Source organism: Canis lupus, chromosome X (assembly GCF_003254725.2).
Source record: "Canis lupus dingo isolate Sandy chromosome X, ASM325472v2, whole genome shotgun sequence".
Classification (NCBI taxonomy): Eukaryota; Metazoa; Chordata; class Mammalia; order Carnivora; family Canidae; genus Canis; species Canis lupus.
In genome coordinates, this window is record NC_064281.1 from 88,293,168 (window position 1) to 88,319,108 (window position 25,941).

The window sequence follows — 25,941 nt, forward strand, 5'->3', positions numbered from 1 at the left end:
ACACCCTGGGCTGAAGGCAGGCGCTCAACCACTGAGCTACCCAGGGATCCCACACTCCTTTTCAATTCTACTGCAATCACCTATTCAAGACCTTTTGATCTCTTGGAAGTACTTCAACAACCTAACTAGTCCCTGTGATTCTGCTTTTATTTGCAATCTATTCTCCTTAGAAGAGCAAAAATAGCTTTTCTTTTTTTTTTAACATAAATCAGATCATGCTATTCCCCTGCTTGTAACTGTCCACTGACTTCCCACTGAACTGTAAGTAAAATTCAAACTCCTTATCACAGCCTTCAAAGCACCCACATGACTTGAGCCCTGGCTACTTCTCCAAAATCAACTTGTATATCTGTACCCTTCAGCCTCTCTGTTCCAATCATGCTAGCCTTTCAGTTTCGTTAACACACCAAGTTTCTTCCTAACTTAAGGCCTTATCACATGTCATTCTTTTTGTCTGAAATGCTCTTCCTCCTGGTCTTTACACAGGTAGCTTTTCTCCTTTCAGGTCTTGACTTAAAACCTCACCTTCTCAAAGTGACATTTCCTGACCACACTCCTGAAACATGTTCCTTTCCTTCATAGTACTTGCCACAATTTGAAATGGTATGCATGTATGTGTATTCCATTTCTTTCCTTTGTTTGCTATCTCCTCCACTATACTGTAGAATCCATGAGGGCCAACACCAAGGTGTGTATCATTCAACAAAACATACCCTGAATCTGACAACATGCATTCAACTGATACTTGGGGTTTTTTTTCAACTGATATTTGTAAAATAAATAAATGACTAGTATAATGTATGCCATTACTAAAGTAAATTCATTTTTAAATAAGTATAAAGCAAACTGATAGGGATTAAAGTATGAATAAGGTGTAATTTTTATAGAATTGTTTGGTCTATTATCATCCATAATATGAAACAAAATAATCCTTAGGAATTGAATATAATGTTTAGATACTTAATTCTACTTAGGCAACCGAAATATTCAAGAAAATGCCCCATTTGGGCATTCAAGAACGATACTTAAAATACTGCCATTTCAATCAGTTTAAACTTCACAAATAAAATGACAAACGTTTAACATTTCAGGCAAGAATATAGTCTCCCAGGGTGGCTCAATGGTTTAGTGCCACCTTCAGCCCAGGGCCTGATCCTGGAGACCTGGGATCGAGTCCTATGTCAGGCTCCCTGCATGGAGCCTACTTCTCCCTCTGCCTGTGTCTCTGCCTCTCTCTGTGTCTCTCATGAATAAATAAATAAAATCTTTAAAAAGAAAAAGAATATAGTCTCCCTTTCTGTAGTCTTACCCCATTCCAAATGATTTCCATACTACTGGATGGAATTGTTTTCATAAAATCTTTCAGACCAACCTACATCCCAAAAAGATGAATTAAAAACAGATAATCAAATCTACCATTTCAAAATCTCATGAGGAGAAAAAGACCAATATCATACAGAATATCAATGATAAATCATCTCTGATGCAGACATAAATAATAAAGAATATGAAGAAAAGAAGAAAGGTACCTCAAAATGTCTTGTTCTTCCACTAACCAGTTCAAAGTCAAATTCTACTACTTATTACAATGCTGGTTAGTACAATAGAGTGATTATAATAGTAAGTTAACAGTTGTCAAGTGCTGAGAAATTAGTGTTTCTGTTCTATAATATCAAACATTTACATTTTACTACTAAAATATTAGTAATAGCATTCTGAGAAAATCCCAAATTTATTCTAGTATCACAGAGGTTCCTTCTATGATGGTGATATTCACTTCAGTCAATTATTGATTTTAACACTGGGCCAATCAACCTAAGTATATTCAGTACTCTCAAGATGAATAAATATCTTTTACATATGGAAAAGACACCAATCATGAAATGAGTCTATAAGAATATTACATTACCTGTCTGTGAGAGGCTGGGAGGGCATTCTTTTACTCAGTGATGGAAGATCCAGAGAATCTGGCTTCTTATCCATTCTGCAACATGCTTGGATATTTAAGTATTTAAATATGTGTACTTTACCCTTTAAACATATCTGTCAATAAATAATTGAGAAAGTAGATTTAATTATGTACGTCCAAATATAGAGGCACCTGGGTGGCTCAGTGGTTGAGCATCTGCCTTTGGCTCAGGTCAGGATCCCAGGGTCCTGGGATCAAGTCCGACATCAGGCTCCCTGCAGGGAGCCTGCTTCTCCCTCTGCCTACGTCTCTGCCTCTCTCTCTGTGTCTCTCACAAATAAATAAATAAAACCTTTAAAAAAAAAAAAAAACAGGGCAGACTGGGTGGCTCAGCGGTTTAGCGCCGCCATCAGCCCAGGGCGTGATCCTGGAGACCTGGGATGGAGTCCCACATCAGGTTCTGTGCATGGAGCCTGCTTCTCCCTCTGCCTGTGTCTCTGCCTCTCTCTCTCTCTCTCTCATGAAAAAATAAATAAGATCTTTAAAAAAATTTTTTTTAATAAAAAAACACAAAAATAAATGTCACCTAGCTATTTATATATTTTAATAATCTTAAATTATGCTAAGACATCACAATCATAATAGGTACTTTACGTATTTTAATAATTTCTGCTTACATTTTATGAAAACATCTGACAATGATACCCACTAAAATTCTATCGCTTTCTATTCTTACTAGAAAAAAGTTATTTTTTCTGTATATCACTAAAATTTTCTCGTTAAAAGTACAAAATACAAACAACTAAATATATAAAATCAACAATTCATGAAAGTTGCTTTTATTAGGAAAAAATGAAAAGAAATATATTCATTGCAGTGATGAGAACAGAAAAAAAATAACCATGTAATTCTTTAAAGTAATCTTATCAGAACCACTAAATTGTTTGGCCTAAACACTGGAAGAAAGGTAAAATCTAAAGAATGTAAATATAGGAAAAATGAATTTGTTGAAAGGTGCATTAGTAGGCCAATTAGAATAAACTAAATTTTTAAATGGCCAATTCAACTAAGATAATATTGTGAAAAGTTATTTTCATTGGAGATGAAGAAAAGGAATAATAAGGGATAAAATACTATGTGAAAGAAAGTATTCTATATAAAAAAGACAATGAACAGTAAGAAAACACTACGTCAGTTTTACAAATGTTAACTTCAGTCACCGTAAGTAATATCAAATAAGTATTTCTGAAAAACTATAATTAAGGGGCACCTGGCTGGCTCGGTTGGAAGAACATACAACTCTTGATTTTGTGCGGTGATGAGTTCAAGCCCCACACTGGGTGTAGTACTTTAAAGAAAAAAGTTAAGAAAACTATAATCAAAAATGTTTTGTTTTATGGGCTCACATAACCTATAAATATATGCAAAAATAATCAACAAAGAAAACAGTAAGAAACAAAAGAGTAAGAAAAGTACATTTAAAGTAATTATCATCCCTGGGATAAAGGAAGAATGTTTCTTAGATAACAAATACCAAATCTGAACTGACCACTGAAAAATTTCATTTAAAAGGAAAAACTGGGCAGCCCGGGTGGCTCAGTGGTTTGGCACTACCTTCAGCCCAGGGTGTGATCCTGGAGACCCAGGATCAAGTCCCATGTCGGGCTTCCTGCTTGGAGCCTGCTTCTCCAACTCTGTCTGTGTCTCTGCCTCTCTCTCTCTGTTTCTCTCATGAATAAATAAATAAAATCTTTAAAAAAAAAAAAGGGAAAACTGCTGAGCTATTAGAATACAAATACATTACCAATTAAAACATACTCCATCATCTGGATAAACCAAAACCTAATTATCTTTCATTACCAAATTAAATACTGGTGAATTATTTTGTTTCATAAATTTTTTAAAAGATTTTATTGATTGATTGATTGATTGACTGATCTGAGAAAGAGAGCATGAGCAGGGAGAGGGGCCAAGGGAGAGGGACCAAGGGAGAGGGACAAGCAGACTCCTCGCTGAGCAAGGAGCTCTATACAGAGCTCAATCCCAGGACCCTGAGATCATGACCTGAGCTGAAGTCACATGCTTAACCGAAGTCACATGCTTAACCGACTGAGCCACCCAGGCACCACCTTACATAAATTTTTTTTTAAAGATTCCATCTATTTATTCATGAGAGACACAGAGAGAGAGAGAAAGGCAGAGACACAGGCAGAGGCTAGAAGCAGGCCCCATGCAGGGAGCCTGATGTTGGACTAGATCCCGGGACTCCAAGATCACACCCTGGGTCGAAGGCAGGCGCTAAACCGCTGAGCCACCCAGAGATCCCCCATAAATTTTTTATTGTAGTAATTCATGTACATAGTTTTAAAATCAAAGAGAATTATAAAACTGATAACAAAACATTAAACCCCCATTCCACTCCTTTCAGTCTCTAAAACCTAGTCCCCACATATCAACTCTTAGTTGTTTTTCTGCTATTTATTTTTATATTTATGAGTAACATGGTTCTACTGTTTTATTTTCTAGTTATAGATCTTATTTATTGAGGTTTTCCTATGGAAAACAAGGACTTAGATTTCTTACACTACCACTACCCACCACTATATCAAATATCATCAACACCACCATACCTAACTCACCACACTCACCTTACTTCCTCCTTCTTCAGAAGCATAGCATAGTGGTTAGAACATGGACTCGAGTCAGACTGCCTATGTTTGAAACCAGCTGTACCTCATGCTAGCTATGTGGCAATGAATAAGTTGCTTAACTTCTATGTCTTTGCCTCCTCATATATAAAATGAGGTATAATGACAATACCTGTTCTATAGGGTTACTACAAGAATTAAATAAATTAATGCATATAAAGTACCTGGAACACAGTAGGCACTAGATATATCTCTGCTATTTTATAACTATATCACAATTTCTCATTAAATCAAAATCTAGTATTTACAGTATTATGACCAAGAAAACATTCTGCTGAGGCCAGGAACAATAAACATTTGGCCACTGACACAAGGGAGAGAATCTGAGAGAATCTACCTACATATTCTACTACTGAAAAAAACCCAGGCTTCTGTTAAGGCAAGTGAGGGCCAATCACTTAGCTGCAAAGCTAAGGATAAGAATCTGAGAGTGTAAGTCTTAGTCCTGTGGTGTCCAATACAGTGGCCACTAGTCACATAAAGCTATTTAACTTTAAATTAATCAAAATAAGATTACATTTAAATTTGGGTTCTTTAGTCGAACCAACCATGATTCAATTACTCAATAGCCACATGTGGCAAGCAGCAAGAAAAAGGCAACCCTTCTTCTGGATGGATGCAAACCATGATCCAGGGACCATAGCTTGGAAGTAGATTAGGGGTTGGCATTTCACTGCCATGTGCCTCCTTGGCCAGATTCTCTCGTGCCAGTGTAAGTAAAGACCCTAGTTTCTGCTATTTCATCCATCTTCCATTTTCCAAAATTCTGTTGCCATCTCTCCTCTGTTACCCTCTTCTCTCTCATTCTTTGGCTTTATGGGTTTTTATCTTAGTATGATCCTTTACTCTCATTTCAATAGATTCCATGTGGATTTAATCCTCCAACTAAAAGGCTGAATCATTACTTTTCCACTCGTATCTTGTACTTTCTGTTAGGATTCCATCTATCAGTGCTGAGAATCTGTTCCAATCAATCATACAACAAATGTCAAGTAGATACATACCTGAGTAGGAGAGATGCAAAAAGACTCCACAGTCTATGTTTTTAAAAGAACACTGACAAACAGAATTACAGATATGGGTTTTCTAAATCCTATTCTCTAGAAGCTAAGCTAAAATTCCTACCAAAGTGCAAAAGTTACTTTTCAGAAAAACTCCTCTAGACAATAAAGCCTCAACAACAAAGTGACTCCTAATTCTAATGTTTTTTGATTTATCAATTTGATGTATAATTATGAACAAAAATAGAAGAAATAAGTATCATATTTTTATTACAAACCTGTGCTGGTGGTACTTGCAATGGATTGTTATCCAAAATCATTACTTGTAAATGATGCAGCTTCCTGTAACAAACTGGGATTTCGGTCACTTTATTACAAGAGAAATCCAACTTGACTAAGGGAAGATCTCCTAATTCTGTTTAGAAATGAAAAATAATTAAGTTAAATTTGACACAGTTCCTCTCTTATTCATTTCAGTAAAAATAATGAGCATCTTACCATCTGGCAACACATGAAGATTATTTCTTCTTATATTTAGCTCTCTAAGTGAATGTAATTTTCCCATTTGTTGGGGAAGGACTTGAATCTCATTGCAGCTAATATCCTAAGGAAAATAAGAAAATTATAACAAACTTAGAAATACAGACCTATATCCATTTTAAAATTAAAGCACACAGCTAATAGCTGTTACCTATTACCTACAGTGCAAAGTTACCTCAAATATGGTTTCTCTAAAAATGGATTATCTGGCAGATTTCTATTTATATTACATCATGAAGTCAATCTAACACAGTTAACAAATGTTTCTGTGCAACATTGTGAAGTTATAATTTAGTACTACATAATTCAGCCTTTTGGAAATCTCAACTGAAGACCGTTCTCGCCAACCAAAACCAGAAATAAGGATAATCCAGGTAGGGATCCCTGGGTGGTGCAGCGGTTTGGCGCCTGCCTTTGGCCCAGGGCACGATCCTGGAGACCCGGGATCGAATCCCACATCGGGCTCCCGGTGCATGGAGCCTGCTTCTCCCTCTGCCTATGTCTCTGCCCCTCTCTCTTTCTCTCTGTGACTACCATAAATTAAAAAAAAAAAAAAAAAAAAAAGGATAATCCAGGTACTCTTCATTCAGAGATAAAATAAAAAACAACTATCAATCACTATGATAATTTGTCAATTACAGTATTTTTGAGTTACTCTGTTGGGCAGAAACTGAGAGTCAAGGATTTACAGACTTGAGCTAGAGAATCAAAGACTATGGACCTCTTTCTCAAAGGGATACAAAATATGAGGAGTTACAATCTCAAAATTCTGTGGTTCACATCATAACCCAATGACTTTCTAGCACCGAATCTGAAATATCTCAAGGTTAAATGAAAATCCAAGTCCTGATTCAAAGGTAAATGATACCAGTTTTCCATAATAAGAGACAGCTTAATTGTGCTCTCCTCTTCCTCCCCTTGAAGAATAATCTTCAACAAGATCTCATAGGGCAGTCATTCCAGACACATTGCAAATGAAATTCACATTCGACTGCAACTGCCCCTAATTTCCAACTTTCACTGGAAATGATATTAGTTAGCGTGGAGGGAGAAGAGTGGCACATACATTCAGTTTTACCAAAAATAAAAAAAGCAGAAGGGTAAATTCAAAAGAATATTAAAGCCGTGTAGGGAAAATCCAATACAACTAAGATGATAAGAAAAATGTATCCTACATACTTCTTTCAAATTGTATCTAAGGCATCTTCATTCAGTGACAAACACTTATCATCAAATACCAATTATTTGCTAGGCCCAGTTTTAGGTGCTGGGGACACACCAAGAAATAAAGCCAACCAAAATTCCTACCCTCACAGCTCTTTGTGGAGCTTATATTCTAGCAAAGAGATTAGATTATATAATATGACAGGTGCTGCCATTAATATATGTTACGTAACATGGTAAGTGCTGTGAATAAGAAAAACAGCAAGATAAAGGAAAATGGCAGTGTAATAGCAATGAGGAGGGATATTAGCAATTTAGATTGCCTCACAGAGGGGTGCCTCGGTAGCTTGGTAAGTTAAGCGTCTGCTCTGATTGGCTAGGATCCTGATCTTTGCAGTCCTGGGATCAATCCCTATGTTGGGCTCCCTGCTGGGTGACGAGTCTGTTTCTCCCTCTCCCTCTGCCCCTTCCCTGCTTGTGCTTTTTTTCCTCATTCTCTCTCTCCTCAAATAAATAAAATCTTTTAAAAAAAATTTTTTTTAAAGATTGCCTCGTGGAGAAGCTGATGTTTGAGCAGTATTAACAGAGCCATGCCAATATTTAAGAAAGGAACATAAGGAACAATAACTGTAAAAAGACTCTTAGGCAAAACATGCCTGACATGAACTAAAGAACAGCAAGAAATACAGTGTAACTAGAAGGAAGTGAGCAAGGAAGGAGACTAAACTGGGGAGAGGGGTACAACTTAGGCTTTTACTCGGAGAGATCTGAACAGGAACCAGAAACTTTTTTTTTAAGACTTTATTTAATTATTCATGAGAGACACGGAGAGAGAGGCAGAGACATAGGCAGAGGGAGAAGAAGGCTCCCTGCCAGGAGCCCAATGCAGGACTGGATGCTGGAACTCCAGGATCATGCCCTGAGCCGAAGGCAAACGCCCAACCGCTCAGCAACCCAGGTGTCCAGGAACCAGAAACTTTTAAACAGAGATATGACATGATCTGATTTATGTTTTGACAGGATCACCTTAACTGCCATGTTGAGAATAGACTATTATCCAAATGAAAGATAATAAAATTTGGGGAAAATGGCCTTTAAATTACTACTACTGCAAGGTACCTGGGTGACTTAGTCAGTTAAGCATCTGCCTTAGGCTCAGGTCATGATCCTGGGGTCCTGGGATGGAGCCCCATATCAGGCTTCTCCTGCTCTCCCTCTCCTTCTGCCTGCTGCTACCCCCTGTTGCACGCTCTCTCTCTCTGTCAAATGAATAAATAAAATCTTTTAAAAATTTAAAACGACTGCTTCCTATAAAAAAGTTTCTATGGGCAGCCTGGGTGGCTCAGCGGTTTAGCGCCGCCATCAGCCCAGAGTGTGATCCTGGAGACCCGGGATAGAGTTCCACATGGGGCTCCCTGCATGGAGCCTGCTTCTCCCTCTGCCTGTGTCTCTGCCTCTCTCTCTCTGTGTGTCTCTTGTGAATAAATAAATAAAATCTTAAAAAAAAAAAAGTTTCTAATACTGGAGATTTCCATACAAAAAATTCATAGAAATTTGATAGCTGCCCAGAAGAAATAAACCCAAGCACAAAAAAACTGACCTACTCACCAATGGATACTTATAAAATACTCTACTGGATATTGGAACCTAAGTATATTTCCTAGGTTTCTAAGGACAGAATTTCACTGAGTTGGCTACCACATTCTTGTGGAAGACTGTCATGGGAAACATTCCCATGACAGATAATACCCATAAATTCATTATGTGCTTTACAACTGTCAATTAGCCATCCTAATGCTATCTATCCACTGTTACTTATTTCAAAAATTTAAATAAAAGCACAATAATTTTATAGTGCCTAGTGAAATATGGTATTTAATAGTTTAAAAACATTCTATGTAGCTAAAAATACTAGAATAAATCTAAAAGTCCTAAATATTTTTTAAATTTTATTTAAAAACTATCTCGTGTAATGCAATTTAGAACACAGGGCCAAAAACTGAATGAAATAAAAGAAAAAGAACTTTTACAGCCATAGAATAAAGTGTAACAGTGTCCAAGTCAAAGAAGATATCGGTCCCCTTTTATTATGAATTTGTTAAATCACCTCCAGAATCTTCTGTTCATTTGTAAATATAATGTTAAAAAGGACTTTAATAAAAAGAAACATTTTCAGGATAGAAATAGCTAAAAATATGTGGAAAGGGAGGAGATTGGGGGATGGGGTGACTGGGTGATGGATACTAAGGAGGGCACGGTGATGGGATGAGCACTGGGTGTTATACTATATGTTGGCAAATTGAATTTAAATAAAATAAATAAAAATAAATAAACAAAAAGCTAAAAATAAAAAGTAACAAAGAATAGAAATACAGAAAATATAGAAGGGAATAAAAGTAACAATTATGTTTAAGCTACAGAAAAACAGACCTTAGAGTTTGGTAAAATGGAGAGTAGATATATAACAGATTACAAATATCTGAAGGGAAGAAAAGTTGTCATTATCTATACTTTTTCACATGGCAGTCCCAGGACCAATAGATAAAAGTGATAGGGGCATGTATTTTTGTTCAAAATAATAAAAATAACAAAGCTTTGCAAAAGAGAATAAGGTATGCCTCAGTGACACACAAAAAGATTTATCCACCACTGAAGTTATATAACTAGATGTGTCAAGGATCCTGTATTAGCAAGTGGCTAAAATCCTATGATTCTAAAACAGTGTAAGACTAAGTTTAAGGCAGTCTCCTTGTATTATAATTGCACATACATTAATGAATAAAAGAAATTAAAAAATGACATTCCTGAAATTTCTGTTCATTACATCCTATTTGCACATTAACTTGCCACTATAAATAATCATGGATAAATTTCCAAGAAAACTTTTGGCCTTCCACACATAATAAAGTCATACTTAAGAATACATTACTCAAGATAAAAAATAAAGAGCAAGGCACATAAAAAAAAAAAGAGCAAGGCACATTGTATGACATGGAAACGCTGGGAAGAAAGAAATGTCTTCTGCCTTCCAAGTCCTTCAAGCTGGACTAAGAATCAAATTAACATGAAACAAATTAACAAGAGAAAATCACATTTAGATTCATAAATATGGAGAATCCATACAAACATGAAATTCCAAAGACAGGCAGCAAGAGGCCTATGTGACATCCATAGCTAAGCAGAGAGATAGGAGTCTGGAGACACAAAGGGGAGGAAGACCATCATTAGCAGGACAGTGAGAGATGTTTGGAAAAAAAGTGCTCCTTGATTCAAGTAAGTGCCTTAGGTAAAGATGAATCTCTTTTAATAGGCTCTTCTTTCCAATGTAAATTTAGGATGTTGAGGGGGGAGGTAAAGAGATTTTCTTAAACCAATTTTTTTATTACTTTCAACTCAAAATAATCATGCCAAAGTAGCCCATCTTGAGACCACCTGCCCTTAGCCCCCTACAGAAGTAACAGAAAAATGAGAAAATAGGTCAATACTTTAAGGATATACCTATGTTCCCCTCAAAGTTCAATGTCCTTTAATACCTAAAATGTTCTGTTCAAGGTAATTAAATTATTCCTATATTTCCACAGGCAATTATATATAATGGCCTCTCCATTCATCTTGGTCCCAAAAGTGTTATAAAATCACATGGGAATATAGGATAAGCAGAGTTATTTTGTTCATTCTATTGTTTGCAGGCATTGTACTCTCTTCCTCTTATCCCCTTTCTCCAAGGCTTTCATAGTAGCCATGTAAAACCTTTTAAAAAAAAGGTATCTTTTCCCAGTCTACGAACTTTACTGTACCCAAAATGAATAGACAAATGCTTATTGGTTTAAAAAGCATTTCTTAAGACATATAAACAAACCTTCTGACTTCACTAGGACTAAGGACCAACCAGGCTTTTATTGTGGATGTGAGCGAAAATTAGACATAAGCAACAATATCTGAAATTTTACTAAGGTGAACATAAACATATACCAAATTATTCTTTTAAAAAAATTATACTGAAATTTCATAAAGAGCAATCGTCCAAAATATAAAGGAATGTGTTATGTACATTATATATCATACACGGTCAATGCAACTATTTTACTCACCAATTCCATTAAATCTTTTAACTTCCCAATTTCTTCTGGGATGGACACTAGTTTATTATTACTGACGACCAAAACTTTAAGGGGAAGATCAAATAGGTATTTTGGCAAAGTTGATAAAAGATTTCGACTGAAAAGAATAAGAAAGTCTCATTACGGGATAAGTCTGAAATCTCTCACGTTATGTTGAAAAAGAACAAATCACCTCAAAAATAAATAAAAAGCTTTCATCAAATTATGATTATCATTTAATGAGCGCTTACTTTGTATCACACTAAAATCCTTAAATGCATTATGTCATTTAATACTCACATTAACCCATGAGACAGGTAGTACTATTTATCTCCATTACATGAATTAGAAAACAAAGGTTAAAACTGACTAAGTGACTTGCCCAGACACAAAAGATCGTAAAGCCTGTGTTGTTACCTATGATATTGTCTTACATTATCATCAGTTCTCAAAACCCAGAATCATTCTTCTCAGCTAGAAAATGCCAGAACCTTGTTCTCTAGTATTATTTCACTGCACTCAATACCTCCATGCCTCTAACAAAGGACAGGTTCCATGGATAAGTTTGCATGCACTAAGTTCAAATTTATGAAAGAATTAATAGAATTACATCTTCAAAAACATGTAGTAACCCTAACCCATTCCCTTTTCTTATGGGTTTACAGCAGAAAAGCCCACTAACACCTTCATCTCAGTTCAAAGTTGATAAAACATTCCTATCTCTGTGGATAAACTTAAATATAACAATTAACATTTATTGAGTGCTTACTGTGTGTCAGGCCATGTTCAGAGTACCTCACATGAATTAACTTCACTAACGTCATAACAACTGACTTTGGGAAAATAGAGCATCTCATGCTGCCCATTTTACAGAGGAAGAATCAGTCAAAAAGATATTAAGCAAACTGCTCAAAGTGACACAGCTGGTAAGAGACACAGGATTCAGGGACGCCTGGGTGGCTCAGAAGTTGATGGTCTATCTTCAGCTCAGGGCATGATCCCAGGGTCCCAGGAAGGAGACTCACATCAGGCTCCCCACAGGAAGCCTGCTTCTCCCTCTGCCTAAGTCTCTGCCTCTCTATCTGTGTGTCTCTCATGGAGAGAGAGAGAGAGAGAGAGAGAGAGAATGCCAGGATTCAAATCCGGGCAATATGGCTCTGGGGTAACCTCAACCTACTGAGGATCAAATTTATATACCAATATAGACTGATCCAAATGATCCCTGCTGTAGACACAATGTTTGTGTCCCCCACAAAATTATAATGCTGAAACCTAATCCCCAATGTGATGATATTTGGAAGTGGGGCCTTTGAGAGATGATTAGGTCGTAAGAGTGGAGCCCTCATGAACGGGTTTAGACCCCTTATTTAAAAAAAAAAAAAAAAGGGATCCCTGGGTGGCGCAGCGGTTTGGCGCCTGCCTTTGGCCCAGGGCGCGATCCTGGAGACCCGGATCGAATCCCACGTCGGGCTCCCGGTGCATGGAGCCTGCTTCTCCCTCTGACTGTGTCTCTGCCTCTCTCTGTGTGTGTGACTATCATAAATAAATAAATAAATAAATAAATAATTTAAAAAAATAAAAAAAAATAAAAAAAAAATAAAAAAAAAAAACCACCTTAGAGACCTGCCTTGCTCCCTCTACCAAGTGAGGACAGCTAGAAGATGGCTGCCTACAAACCACCAAATCTTCCAGTGACTTGATCTCAGATTTCTCAGCCTCCAGAAATGTGAAAAATAAGTTTCTGTTATTTATAAGGCACCCAATACATGGTATTCTATCATAGTAGCTCAAACAGACTAAGACAACTCCTCTACCAAAAAATATAAAGTATACCATTACATTTTACATACTGTCAAGTATTCATAAAAATAAGTTATTATTTTTCCTATTTTTCAAAGAGGCATTTATAGACCTGTACCTAGCTAGCATTTTGAGTAACATGCACAGCCACAAAAACCTAGTGTTGCCCCAAGGAAGAATATCAAGACTTTTCAACTCCCCATGTTATGCCTGCAGAGGACATCCAGAAACACTAGATAGGCTTTATTCATAAGGCACACACTTGAAAAAAAATGCCCCTAGACCAGCAATCATGGCCAGGCTGCTGGAATGTCAAAAATGCCAGGGCCTTGTTATAACTCCTGACACTTTTAGGATCAAACAGATTCCTTGGAAAAAGGGCCAGTATGGAGCACAAAAGGATCTTCCTGCAGAATTCTACTGAAAAAAGGAGTGTTATATAGGAAAAGAGAACTGAAAAACCATCTTACAAGTTTCTCAAAATTTTTTCACCAAAATAAAAAATAACGTAAGTGGGAAAAATATGGCACATACAAACTCTTTCTAATCTCTCTCAGACAAATAAACGTATAAAAATTGGCCTATTTTGAGGGGCACATAGCTAGCTCAGTTGGTAGAGCATGTGACTTTTGATCTGAGGGTTGTGAGTTCAAGTCCCACGTTGAGCCTAGAGCTTACTTTTTAAAAAAAAAAGCTGGGGGGGGACGCCTGGGCGACTCAGCGGTTTAGAGCCTGCTTTCAGCTTTCTAGGGTGTGATCCTAGAGTCCTGGAGTCCTGGAATCGAGTCTAGCATCAGGTTCCCTGCATGGAGCCTGCTTCCCGCTCTGCCTATGTCTCTACCTCTCTCTCTGTGTCTCTCATGAATAAATAAATAAAATATTTTAAAAACAAAATAAAACAAACTGGGACGCCTGGGTGGCTCAGCATTTGGGTGTCTACCTTCGGCTCAGGGCATGATCCTGGAGTCCTGGGATTGGGTCCCGCATCGGGCTCCCTGCATGGAGCCTACTTCTCCCTCTGCCCATGTCTCTGCCTCTCTCTTTGTCTCTGTCTCTCATGAATAAATAAATAAAATCTTTTTAAAAAATGATTCTTTTTTTCACATTTTTAAGGACTCTTCACCCAATGTGGGGTTCAAACCCACAACCCGGAGATCAAGAATCACACATTCCACCAACTGAGCCAACCAGATGCCCTGAAAATGATTCTAAGTAAGTCACAGTTTACCAATTTCCATTCAATATCAGTCATCTGACAGGACCATCTTTCTCTTATACTTATCAAATGTTAACTCTATTACAAATAGAGAGTAATAGCTAAGAATGAGAGTTCTATTACTGCTTTGCTCTGAATCTTGGCTCAAGCACTTGATGTGTGTGTGTGCGTGTGTGTGTGTGTGTGTGTGACACACACACATGCATATGACTTTGGCCATATATTTATTTATGCTTCACTGTTTCCTCGTTTGTAATTCAAGGTTAATAACAGTACCTCTCTCAGAGCACCCGGGTGGCTCAGTCACCTAAGCATCTGCCTTCAGCTCAGGTCCTGATCCCAGGGTCCTGGGATCTGAGCCATGTATCAAGATCCCTGCTCAGTGGGGAATCTGCTTCTCCTCTCCCTCTGCCCCTCCCCTTGCTCATGCTCACACGCACACGCTCTCTCTCTCTCTCTCAAATAAATAAAATCTTTAAAACAAAACAACAGTGCCTCTCTCAAAATGCTGTTGTGAAGAGGAGATGAGGTCATATGGATAAGGTATTTGTAACATTGTCTGGCACGTAGTAAGTAGGCATCTTTTTTTTTTTAAGATTTTATTTATTCATGAGAGACACAGAGAGAGAGAGAGAGAGAGGCAGAGGGAGAAGCAGGCCCCACGCAGGGAGCCTGACGTGAGACTCGACCCTGGTCTCCAGGATCATGCCCTGGGCTGAAGGCGGCGCTAAACCACTGAGCCACCCGGGCTGCCCAGTAAGGACTTATTAAGTATCGACCTCAACTGTCACATCTACTTCCTAACACACTAACACTCCCATCCCAATCTATCCATCCTTAGAGTAGCAAGGAGAACTCACAAGAGTGAACAATATAGCTCAAGTGTTTCTTCATAACGTTTCACTTTAACCAAGAATGCATATAAATAAATTGGCATTGGGCAGCCCCGGTGGCTTAGTGGTTTAGCGCCGCCTTCAGCCAAGGCTGTGATCCTGAAGACACGATATCAAGTCCCATGTCAGGCTCCCAGCATGGAGCCTGCTTCTCCCTCTGCCTCTCTCTCTCTCTCTCTCTCTTTCTGTGTGTGTCTCTAATAAAATAAAAAATCTTTAAAATAAATAAATTGGCATTGTGGTGCTATGATTTCAGGAAAATATTTCTATTCTAAATAAAGCCTTGCTACTCAACGTGATAAGGACAAATAGGTACTGGCATTACCAGGGGGCTTCTTAGAAATGCAGACCCCACTGCAGACTTATGTAATCAGATGTTTTAATCCCCATGTGAATCTTCTGCAGATTAAAGGCTGAGATGAGAAGCACTGCTGTCAAGAACAAGACCAAACACCTATAAAGTAATGTGAACATATAACAAATACTCAAATAAGATACTTTTGAGATAAATATAGGTTACATAACCAAACCAAACACATTCCTTTGTTACTAAAAAGGATTAGAACTATAATAAAAAACAAAATCTACCAAAAAAATTTTCCTTACCTAATGTTAAGATATGTTAACATCTGCAGGTTTTTAATGGCTTCAGGAATGGTTTTGATGCAATTATGATATAAATTTAATGTCTCAAGAGGTGCAAATAACCAGACATCAGAAGGAATTTCTGTAAAACGATTTCTTGAAAGATCTGAAAAAGAAAAGTAATGTTTGAGTGCCAAACATACACCTGCATCTATTATAATCAACAGAACTATTTTCATGTTTGCTGAATCACTTAGACTCTAAGCAACTACTTAAAATATTATAAAATATGGGGCACCTGGCAGGCTTAGTTGGTAGAGCACAAGACTCTTCATCTCACAATTGTGAGTTCAAGCCCCACATTGGGCACAAAGCTTACATACAAATATACATAAAATATTATAAAACATGGGGGCACCTGGGTGGCTCAGCCAGTTAAGCATCTGACTCTTAAGTTTGCCTCATGTCATATTCTCAGGGTCCTGAGATATGGCCAGAATCTGCTTATCCTCCCTCTGCTCCTCCTCCTGCTCTTTCTCTCTCTCTCTCTCTCTCTAACAAATAAAATCTTTTATTTTTTTTAAAGATTTTATTTATTTATTCATGAGAGACACAGAGAGAGGCAGAGACATAGGCAGAGGGAGAAGCAGGCTTCCTGTGGAGAGACTTGATACCAGGACCCCAGGATCACAACCTGAGCCAAAAGCAGACACTCTACCACTGAGCCACCCAGGTGCCCCAAATAATATCTTTTAAAAATATATATTATAAAATATTATCCACCACGAAGGCAAAATTAATCATATTGAAATATATTCATTTAAAGCCTGTTTATTAAATTGTACTTGATATCTTTAAAATTTATCTTTTAAAACATCAATGAGGAATTCTCTCTAATCTTTTCAGAAACACAAAAGATCCTCCCCAGATCCCACATCCCCCACTACCTCTTCCTCCTTCACAGCCAAACTTACATAAATCTACAACACAACTAAATCTCTTACCATGGACTTCTCAACCCACCCTTGGTTTCTACTCACTTTCATGCCCACCAAAGTCACTAACAGCCCCCATATCAATAACAACTCAGCTACATTGAAACATTTCCCTTCTCTTGGTTTGAAAGACTACACTTATGCATCACTTCTTATTATCTCTCTTGCTACTTCTTAGTCTCTTGCTAGATTTTCCCCTACCTGTATTGTGACTATGTTCCAAAAAGCTGTGACCGAATACTCTTTCCTTCTTAAGATATACACTTCAGTGGGTGATTTCATCCAATCCCAGAGCTAAATTATATTTATATACTGACAGATTTCAAACTAAAGCTATGGCTGAACACCTACGTTCTGATCTTCAGAACTTCTCTTGATATTTCTCAGGCACGTCAAATTCTACAAAATCTATACAAATTCTGTAAAACCTGAACTGAAGATCATCTCACACACATCTGTTTCTTGTATTTCAAATAATGTCACCAACATCCTCCTGTTGAGTTGTGCAAGCCAGAAACCTGGCATTTATTCTTTATTCCTTCCTCTCCTAAATTATTCCAAGCACACACAAATATACTCCCATTTATTTCAGTTCTCACAAAAAAATCATGAAATTATTATAACCATTTTGCCTCTTTTAAGAGTTTGTTAAATGAAATTTGGAAACATACTTAGGACAACATGTAACAGGTTGAAAAAATACCCTGAAAGACTTTCTTAACTGACCCACTATTGACTTTTTGGGCTCTACGATGACTTGCTGTGTGGGGCTATCCTGGGCACTGTAGGATATTTAGAAGCATCCCTGGCATTTACCCACCAAATGCCATTAAAACCCTCTAATAATGGCAGCCAAAATATGTCCCCTGGGGCTCAAACCCCCCTACACCTGTTGAGAACCACTGCTACCTCATCATAGAAATATAACTTTGCTTACATTAATTCATTATACTTATTTGGTTAAAAATAAGAATATTATTTATCTCTGTCAGGAAGAACATCTATGGTGTACTTTAACTCACCATACATCATTCAGCATGTGATCTTCCCTCATAAGAACAGTCTCCTACGAATGCTTAACTTTCTCACCCTGAGGAAGGAGACCTATGTACTTAGCAATATAGTAAATTCCCTTTTCAGAATATTAATATATATATTAATGTTTTTGTGTCTGTAAACACACACTAACCTAATGTAAAATTGCATGATAGGCAAAAGAAATCATTAGTTATAATTATTTGAGAATTAATTTGGATTCTTCTTCCTATCACCATAAGATTCTGAATGACTAAATAAAAGGATAGAATTACTAGAAATCAAAATCTGAGCTTGAAACATAAATATCCTGGCTTGCTTCCTCTGACATCCAAGCATCATTCAGTTCTATTGAGGAGGAAAATTTAAATCATTATTTTTTTAAGTTTAGGATGTTTCTTTTACATTATCTTACTCTTGTAATTTCAGAATCCAGAAGTTGAAAATTACTGTTTACAATTAATCTGAAATTCTAAAATCAAAATTATGCCCAGTTCATTATTCTGTATAATACCTAGCATTATACACCCATAAATAATATAGTGGTCCTGGAGATAAATGATGGTAGATTAAATTAAGATTGCAAGAATAAGGATAAGAAATTTAGATAGAGTTTGAAATATATTTTTTTTAATTTTTATTTATTTATGTTAGTTACAGAGAGAGAGAGAGGCAGAGACACAGGCAGAGGGAGAAGCAGGCTCCATGCACCGGGAGCCCGATGTGGGATTCGATCCCGGGTCTCCAGGATCGCGCCCTGGGCCAAAGGCAGGCGCCAAACCGCTGTGCCACCCAGGGATCCCTGAAATATATTTTAGTATTAATACTTAGGGATTGGGCAAGTGACTGTCTGTGGGATAAGTAAAAGGCTATTTAATTTAAAAGATGTGGGGGTATTGGGATGCCTGGGTGGCTCAGCGGTTGAGTATCTGCCTTTGGCTCTGGGCGAGATCCCAGAGGTCCGGGATGGAGTCCCACATTGGGTTTCCTGCATGGAGCCTGCTTCTTTCTCTCTTTGCCTGTATCTCTGCCTCTCTCTCACTCTCTCTCTCTCTCTCTCTCTCCCTCTCTCTGTGTCTCTCATGAATAATAAATAAAATCTTAAAAAAAGATGTGGGGGTATAACAGGATTTTTGTTGCTGTTGCTGGTGGGAGTTTTGTTTTTTGAAGCAGAGGTTAGAATCAAAGATTCAATTTTATATTTGTATAATGTGAGATATCTGAAAGAGATCCAATGGAGGGGGTTTAGTCAGATGATTATAGACCTCAAAACGAGATCTGGGATAGATATATAAAACTGAAAGTTGTGGGAATATGGTTAGTAATATAAAATCATAGAAATGGAAGACATCACCTAACATCAGAGTACGGAGTTGGAAAGAGTTCGAGAATGGGCCATTGGGAAAGCCAATTTTTACAAGCTGAGTAGAAGGGGAAAAAAGCAAGCAGAGAAGACTGAAAATAATGGTCAAGAGAAAGCACAATAACCACATAAAGAATGTTTAAAGCAGTGACAGGGAAAAAAATCAGTATTACGTCAGCTATGAGGTAAAAGCAATCATAATCCTATTCCTGATTTGTTGTATCAGCAGACAAGCTCATTGTTGGTCTGATGCATAACCATAGCCCCAAACAAAAATAAAATGAGTGTACAATTTATTTCTGGACAATCCAGAAAAAGCCAAAATATCAGTATTAATAACAGTGATTTTAGTAAAATAACTTAAATACTATGACACATTATATTAATAACTTACATGTTATTGTGTGAGGCTTTATGTTCTTTCCCTCTAAATAAAAAATTATTTAGTGAATCACCAAGTAATATTATAAGTTCCCTTAAGGAATTTAATTAAATTTGCAATAGTAAACTATTTTCTGGATGATCTAATATATTTACTTAGTAAACATCATTTAAAGTTACAATTAATTGGGCAGCCCGGGGATCCCTGGGTGGCACAGCGGTTTGGCGCCTGCCTTTGGCCCAGGGCGCGATCCTGGAGACCCGGGATCAAATCCCACATCGGGCTCCCGGTGCATGGAGTCTGCTTCTCCCTCTGCGTGTGTCTCTGCCTCTCTTTCTCTCTCTGTGTGTGACTATCATAAATAAATGAAGAAAAAAAATAATTAAAAAAAAAATTTAATTGGGCAGCCCGGGTGGCTCAGCGGTTTAGCACTGCCTTCAGCCCAGGGCCTGATCCTGGAGACCTGGAATCGAGTCCCACATCAGGCTCCCTGCATGGAGCCTGCTTCTCCCTCTGTCTGTGTCTCTGTCTCTCTCTCTGTGTGTCTCTCATGAATAAATAAAATCTTTTTTAAAAAAATTACTATTATTATTCTAATTTAATTGAGTAAAATCAAATAAAGCATAATAAACTCAAAATTAAAACTCAAGCTATTATAAAGCCCTTGATTAAGGAAAGTTTGTTCTAGGGTTTTTCAGATTTTAAATCTGTATAAATATCCTTTCTAAGAATTGGGTAAACAGAATAACAATGCCAAAAGAAAAATACAACCATGGAAAGAAAGAAAGGGAATAACACAGAACAACATGTATCTTAATTTCTTGAAATATCTCACATTAACATCTAATATTTTCCTTCAAAAAAAGTGAAAATTAACTTCTATATAGATATAATGGATAAAAATTAAACTTTTAAATTTTTATCTTGTGATGTACAATTAAACCATAAAGGAATTTTTATAATATTAAAAATCATGTAATTAATATGTACACTAGGGTAACTAGAATAATTTGGTAACATTCTCAAGAAAAACATGCAAAATTGGTACTGTATTTAATATAGTTCCATCTAAAGATGAGAAACCAAACTGTTAATTTATTTCTTATTGGAGCATTCATTTCACAACAGTCTTAAAGCCTGTCTTCTCTGGGGACAAGTAGGACTTGGGAAAAGACAATTATAAAGATGTTTCTTCACCTTTCCCACACAGACACACACACAAAAAAAGAAAACTAAAATTTGTTGCTTATCTTTCTTGAAGTGAGTTGAATGGTGGCCCTCAAAGATATCAGGTCCTAATTACCAGAATGTTGGTTTATACTGTAAAACTGTACAAATATAACTAAAAATGTTGCACTGAGGAGATTATCCTGGATGACCCAGGTGGGCCCTAACTGCTATCACGTGTATCCTTACAAGAGGAAGGCAGGGGGAGATTAGACAGATGCCTTGAGAAAGCCATGGTGAAAAGGAAGGAGACACCGGAGTGTGATGTAGCCAAGAATGCCAGCAGTGACAAGAGGCAAGGAAAGAATTCTCCTGTAGAGTCTCTGTAGGGCAAACAGCGCTGCTGAAACATGATTTTAGCTCCATAAGACTCCTTTCATATTCTGTCTCCAGAACTATAAAAAAAATGAACTGTTGTTTTAAACCACCCAGTTTGTGGTAATTTGTTACAGCAGACACAGGAAACTAACACACTTCTCATTAAAATAGTTTATCAGAATTAACGAGAGAATGCCTGCAAATTTTTTAAAATTATATTGCTATGCATTTTTTCTCTTAAGCAGTAAGGTTATATCTCAGTTAATTAGCATCCTTGACGATAAGCACCTTTATACCACTGAATTATTTTTCTTTTGTCTTGGTTTTGTTTTATTTTTTTAGATTTATTTATTTATTCATGAGAGACACAGAGACACAGGTAGAGGGAGAAGCAGGCCGCATGCATGGAACCAGACGTGGGACTCGATCCCAGGTCTCCAGGATCAGGCCCTTCGCTGAAGATGGCGCTAAACCGCTGAGCCATCCGGGCTGCCCTCTCTTGTCTCGGTTTTAATAAAAAATCATATCAAGCAGTATTGGCAACAACTCAACAACAGACAGATTGCTGTATGCTGTTTCCAGCCTTCCTTCAAAACTCTCCTTGTGAAACTGCTAGAAGCCTTTTAAAGATGTTAATAGATCACTTTAAATAATCTGCTCTAGGGCAGCCCCGGTGGCGCAGCGGTTTAGCGCCGCCTGCAGCCCAGGGCGTGATCCTGAAGACCCGGGATCGAGTCCCACGTCAGGCTCTCTTTGTGGTGCCTGCTTCTCCCTCTGCCTGTGTCTCTGCCTCTCTCTCTCTCTCTCTATGAATAAATAAAATAAAGTATTTAATAAAAAATAAATAAATAATCTGCTCTAAATTACGTTCGTGAGCTTCAGAGGTCAAGGAAAGCCAGGGGAAGGAAAGAGAGGAGTCAGATGGAATGGAAATGTTGCTACCTCCCAAGCTGCAGCCACAAGAGCCACAAACGGGTCCATATGCCACCCAGTGCAATTCCTGGCCCACTGGCTAGCATTTCTGCCAAGGTAGATATAGAAAATGACTTTCAGAAATTACACTATTACATTATATTAATTATACTAATTACTGGGGATCCCTGGATGGCTCAGCAGTTTAGCACCTGCTGTTGGCCCAGGGCATGATCCTGGAGTCCGGGGATCAAGTCCCGTGTCAGGCTCCCTGCATGGAGCCTGCTTCTCCCACTGCCCCCTCACCCCCCCCCCCCATCTCTCTGTGTGTCTATCATGAATAAATAAATAAAATCTTTTAAAAAATTATACTAATTATGGTTTTATCTTATTCCACATACAAAACAGCATACAGTTTTTGTCACAAATTGTTGAAACTTAAACTAAGATGCATGGGTCTTCTTTAGGTGATATTTAATGATGTAGGTTGCTATAGTCCCTCTTACTAAAGAAAATCCTAGCTAATGTTTGAAAATCTGACACATTTCTACTACCTCTGGAAAAATTTCTAATAATGAAGTGTGTTACTGGAACACATCCTCATCAGTAACAGATACCGTCATAGAATTTCTGCTTAAGGAAACATGAGGGAAGGTGGCAGATGGAAGGTTCAGTCTGTAGAGCATAGGGCTCTTCATCTCAGAGTCATGAGTTCGAGCTCCACGTTGGGGGCAGAATTTACTTAATAAAAAAAAAATTTTAAGAAACATGAGGATTAAGTGGATAATCTGAAATGAGAACTCTAAATTCACACCAACAATAACCTAAGTTGAACTGGGATGACTATATTTCTGTCTCTCTCTGCCTCTCTCTCTCTCTCTCACACACACACACACACACACACACCCCACATGTTAGATCACAATGCTATAGACTTTGCATAATTATATCTAATCCTCATAACAGCCTTATAAAGTAGCTATTATTCCACATTATATACATGAATCAAAGACAGATTGAAGAGCATGCCCAATGTTTAAAAACTAGTAATAACTGACAGCACAAGGGTTCCAAACTGAGATGTTATTTCAAAGCCCATGTTCTATGTGTGCTTTTCCACTCCTACAACACGCTACTGTGACCTCTGTCCCAGATTTCAAATATTCTGTTCCACTGGAATCACAAATCAGGGTCAGAGAGATTCTTAATCTCCTAGCCACATTCATAACTTAAGTTGCTAAAAAAATAATAATAATAACATAAGTTGCTTCTTGCAATAAGAAACAACATAAATCTCACTCCAAATCCAATTTTTAATTAAGAAAATAATGAACACCATTATAAAGCTCTCAGCTGTTCCTAATTTACTAATTCAGAACTGGTCTGGGCCAACACATAGCTTTCTTGGCTCCCTAGAGAGTGGACCATTGGGATGCCTGGGTGGCTCAGCAGCTGAGCATCTGCCTTTGGCTCAGGTTCTGATCCCAGGGTCCAAGACAGAGTCCCACATCGGACTCCCTGGGAGGAGCCTGCTTCTCCCTCTGTCTATGTCTCTGTGTGTCTCTCATGAATGAATAAATAAATAAGTAAAAAATCTTTAGAAGAGTGGACCATTATTAATTTTTCAGTATTTTTAATCAATTCAATAAATAAGGATTAAAGAAAACTAAACAAGTTTCTTCAAAAGGGAAGTAACATCTTTTAGGCAAAACCACTATCCTGAGTACCCGTCAAAAACTCTGAATATCTGAGACTTTACCCTACTTCTAAGCCAACAAGTTAGCCTAACATACTTGTATGGATGCTGGCAGAAGGCATGAGACTCCTGTGTGAGAGACAAAGGACTTTTTTACTTATAGCATAGGGAGTGGCATAAGCAGCATATTTTTATCACTTCCTCTTGCCTCCCAAATCCCACAGAGGCAACATACATGAGTACAGATGAAAGCTTACCCACATAGTACACTGCATAGGAGACAAACTCTAAGCCAGGGGAACCCAAATCTTTAATAATGGACAATAAGCCAGCATGTACTTTGTTCAAAGGAAGACATTATCTGTATTCTACTGTCCTTTGCTCTACAGAGAGTAACTTTCATTCTTCCAAAATTCAGTCCTGAACAAAGAGCAGTTAGTGCCTCATTCACAAGATGTGTAGAAACATGAAGCCTATGAAAAATGATCTCCCAATAGTACCATGTACATTCCTTACCAAGCAGGGATTAGAAGTTGCAGCCTCACCACAGAGAATACACAGATAAAATAATTACCTACTTCCCTGTAGTCCTGCACTTATTGCCTGTGATAGAGACAGGCAAATCCTGATCTTCACCTTCCAAGCCCCATTCTCCTTGTTTCCTGGGCAGCATTCTGACTGGACTCATTTATTCAAACAAAATTCTATAAAGCACTATGAATTAGGTAGTAGGTATTAAGGTAGATAAAAAGCCCACTGAGACACCAACCCTAAGCAATCCTAATTATTGTTTCATTCTCACACCAAATACAATCTGCTCACATAGTAACACTTCAGCAAAAGAAACTATGCAAGAAGAATCACCCCCACTTAGTTCTACTAAAATTATAATTTTTACAAAGCTGTTGTGGTGGGACCAATACTGCATTATCCTTGGGGCATAGCTCAAAGTTCACACAAAGATTGACGGAATGAAAAAGGAAGGGTAACTGTTCTTTACCAGATGAGCATTAAACTAGATCTGAACTGTATTCTTTTTTTAAAAAAAGATTTTATTTATTCATGAGAGACACAGAGAGAAAGAGAGGAACAGACACAGGCAGAGGGAGAAGCAGGCTCCACGCAGGGAGCCTGATGCGGGACTCGATCCCAGGTGTCCAGGATCACATCCTGGTTGAAGGCAGTGCCAAACCACTGAGCCACCTGGGCTGCCCATCTGAACTGTATTCTGATTCTACTGATTACTACCTATGAAACACTGCCAGAATCAATTACTATTCCTCACTCTCAGAGCTTTTAGAAATGAGTAAATATTCTACCACAACCTCAAATCCCTAAAAGTAAGCAATAGAAATGAAGGGAAAATTACCAACTTGCACATAATATAATATGTTCATAAAGATATAAAATAAAATGATAGAAACTGATTATTATATTCAGCTCTCATGACATGGAAAATATATACCAGAATTATATGTCTTTAGAGAGTGGATAAGGGGATCCCTGGGTGGCGCAGCGGTTTGGCGCCTGCCTTTGGCCCAGGGAGCGATCCTGGAGAACCCGGGATCGAGTCCCACGTCCGGCTCCCGGTGCATGGAGCCTTCTTCTCCCTCTGCCTGTGTCTCTGCCTCTCTCTCTCTCTGTGTGTGACTATCATAAAAAAAAAAAAGAGAGAGAGAGAGTGGATCAACTCAAAATCATATTTCCTAATATTAAAATTTTAAAAATTAAATTTTCTATGCTCTTTAGTAACTGATATTACTCAAATGTAAGCATTTACAGTATGTAAGATTTCATTAATATGCTCTCAAATATAAATGCTTCCTTATCTATTTTTCCATCTAAAAGAAATGTCACGACTAGCAACAAAAACAAGAAAACAGGAGGCAGCACAGCTGTTTGTCGATACAAGAATGGAGAGTGTCTTTGAAGTATCAGAGACTCTGATGTTGGAGCCTGATGGGAAATGACAACCTCATGGCTCTGGCATCTGCTTTCAACAGATGCCCTCTACAAAGACAGGTGATTTCTTGATTCGGTATTCCCTAGAAGGGTATTACGCTGTCATTCCGGACAAGATAATGAAAAGTCCATGTA

The 25,941-nt window shown here is 37.7% G+C and overlaps 1 protein-coding gene across 9 annotated transcripts in view; it reads right to left on the reverse strand.

Annotated features, from left to right (window-relative positions):
- The window catches only part of LRCH2 (leucine rich repeats and calponin homology domain containing 2), a 215,062-nt gene that overhangs the window by 144,467 nt on the left and 44,654 nt on the right, over nt 1-25,941 (reverse strand). For all 9 annotated transcript variants that reach the window (XR_007409431.1, XR_007409430.1, XM_025431354.3 and 6 more), the window contains exons 3-7: nt 15,938-16,082; nt 11,414-11,540; nt 6,117-6,222; nt 5,897-6,033; nt 1,910-2,043 (exon numbers count right to left, since the gene is read on the reverse strand). Coding sequence is in view for 7 of the 9 variants with exons in the window: in XM_025431354.3 (XP_025287139.1) it covers nt 1,910-2,043; nt 5,897-6,033; nt 6,117-6,222; nt 11,414-11,540; nt 15,938-16,082 (649 nt within the window). In the remaining 2 variants the exon portion in view is untranslated. The remainder of the gene's footprint in view (nt 1-1,909; nt 2,044-5,896; nt 6,034-6,116; nt 6,223-11,413; nt 11,541-15,937; nt 16,083-25,941) is intronic.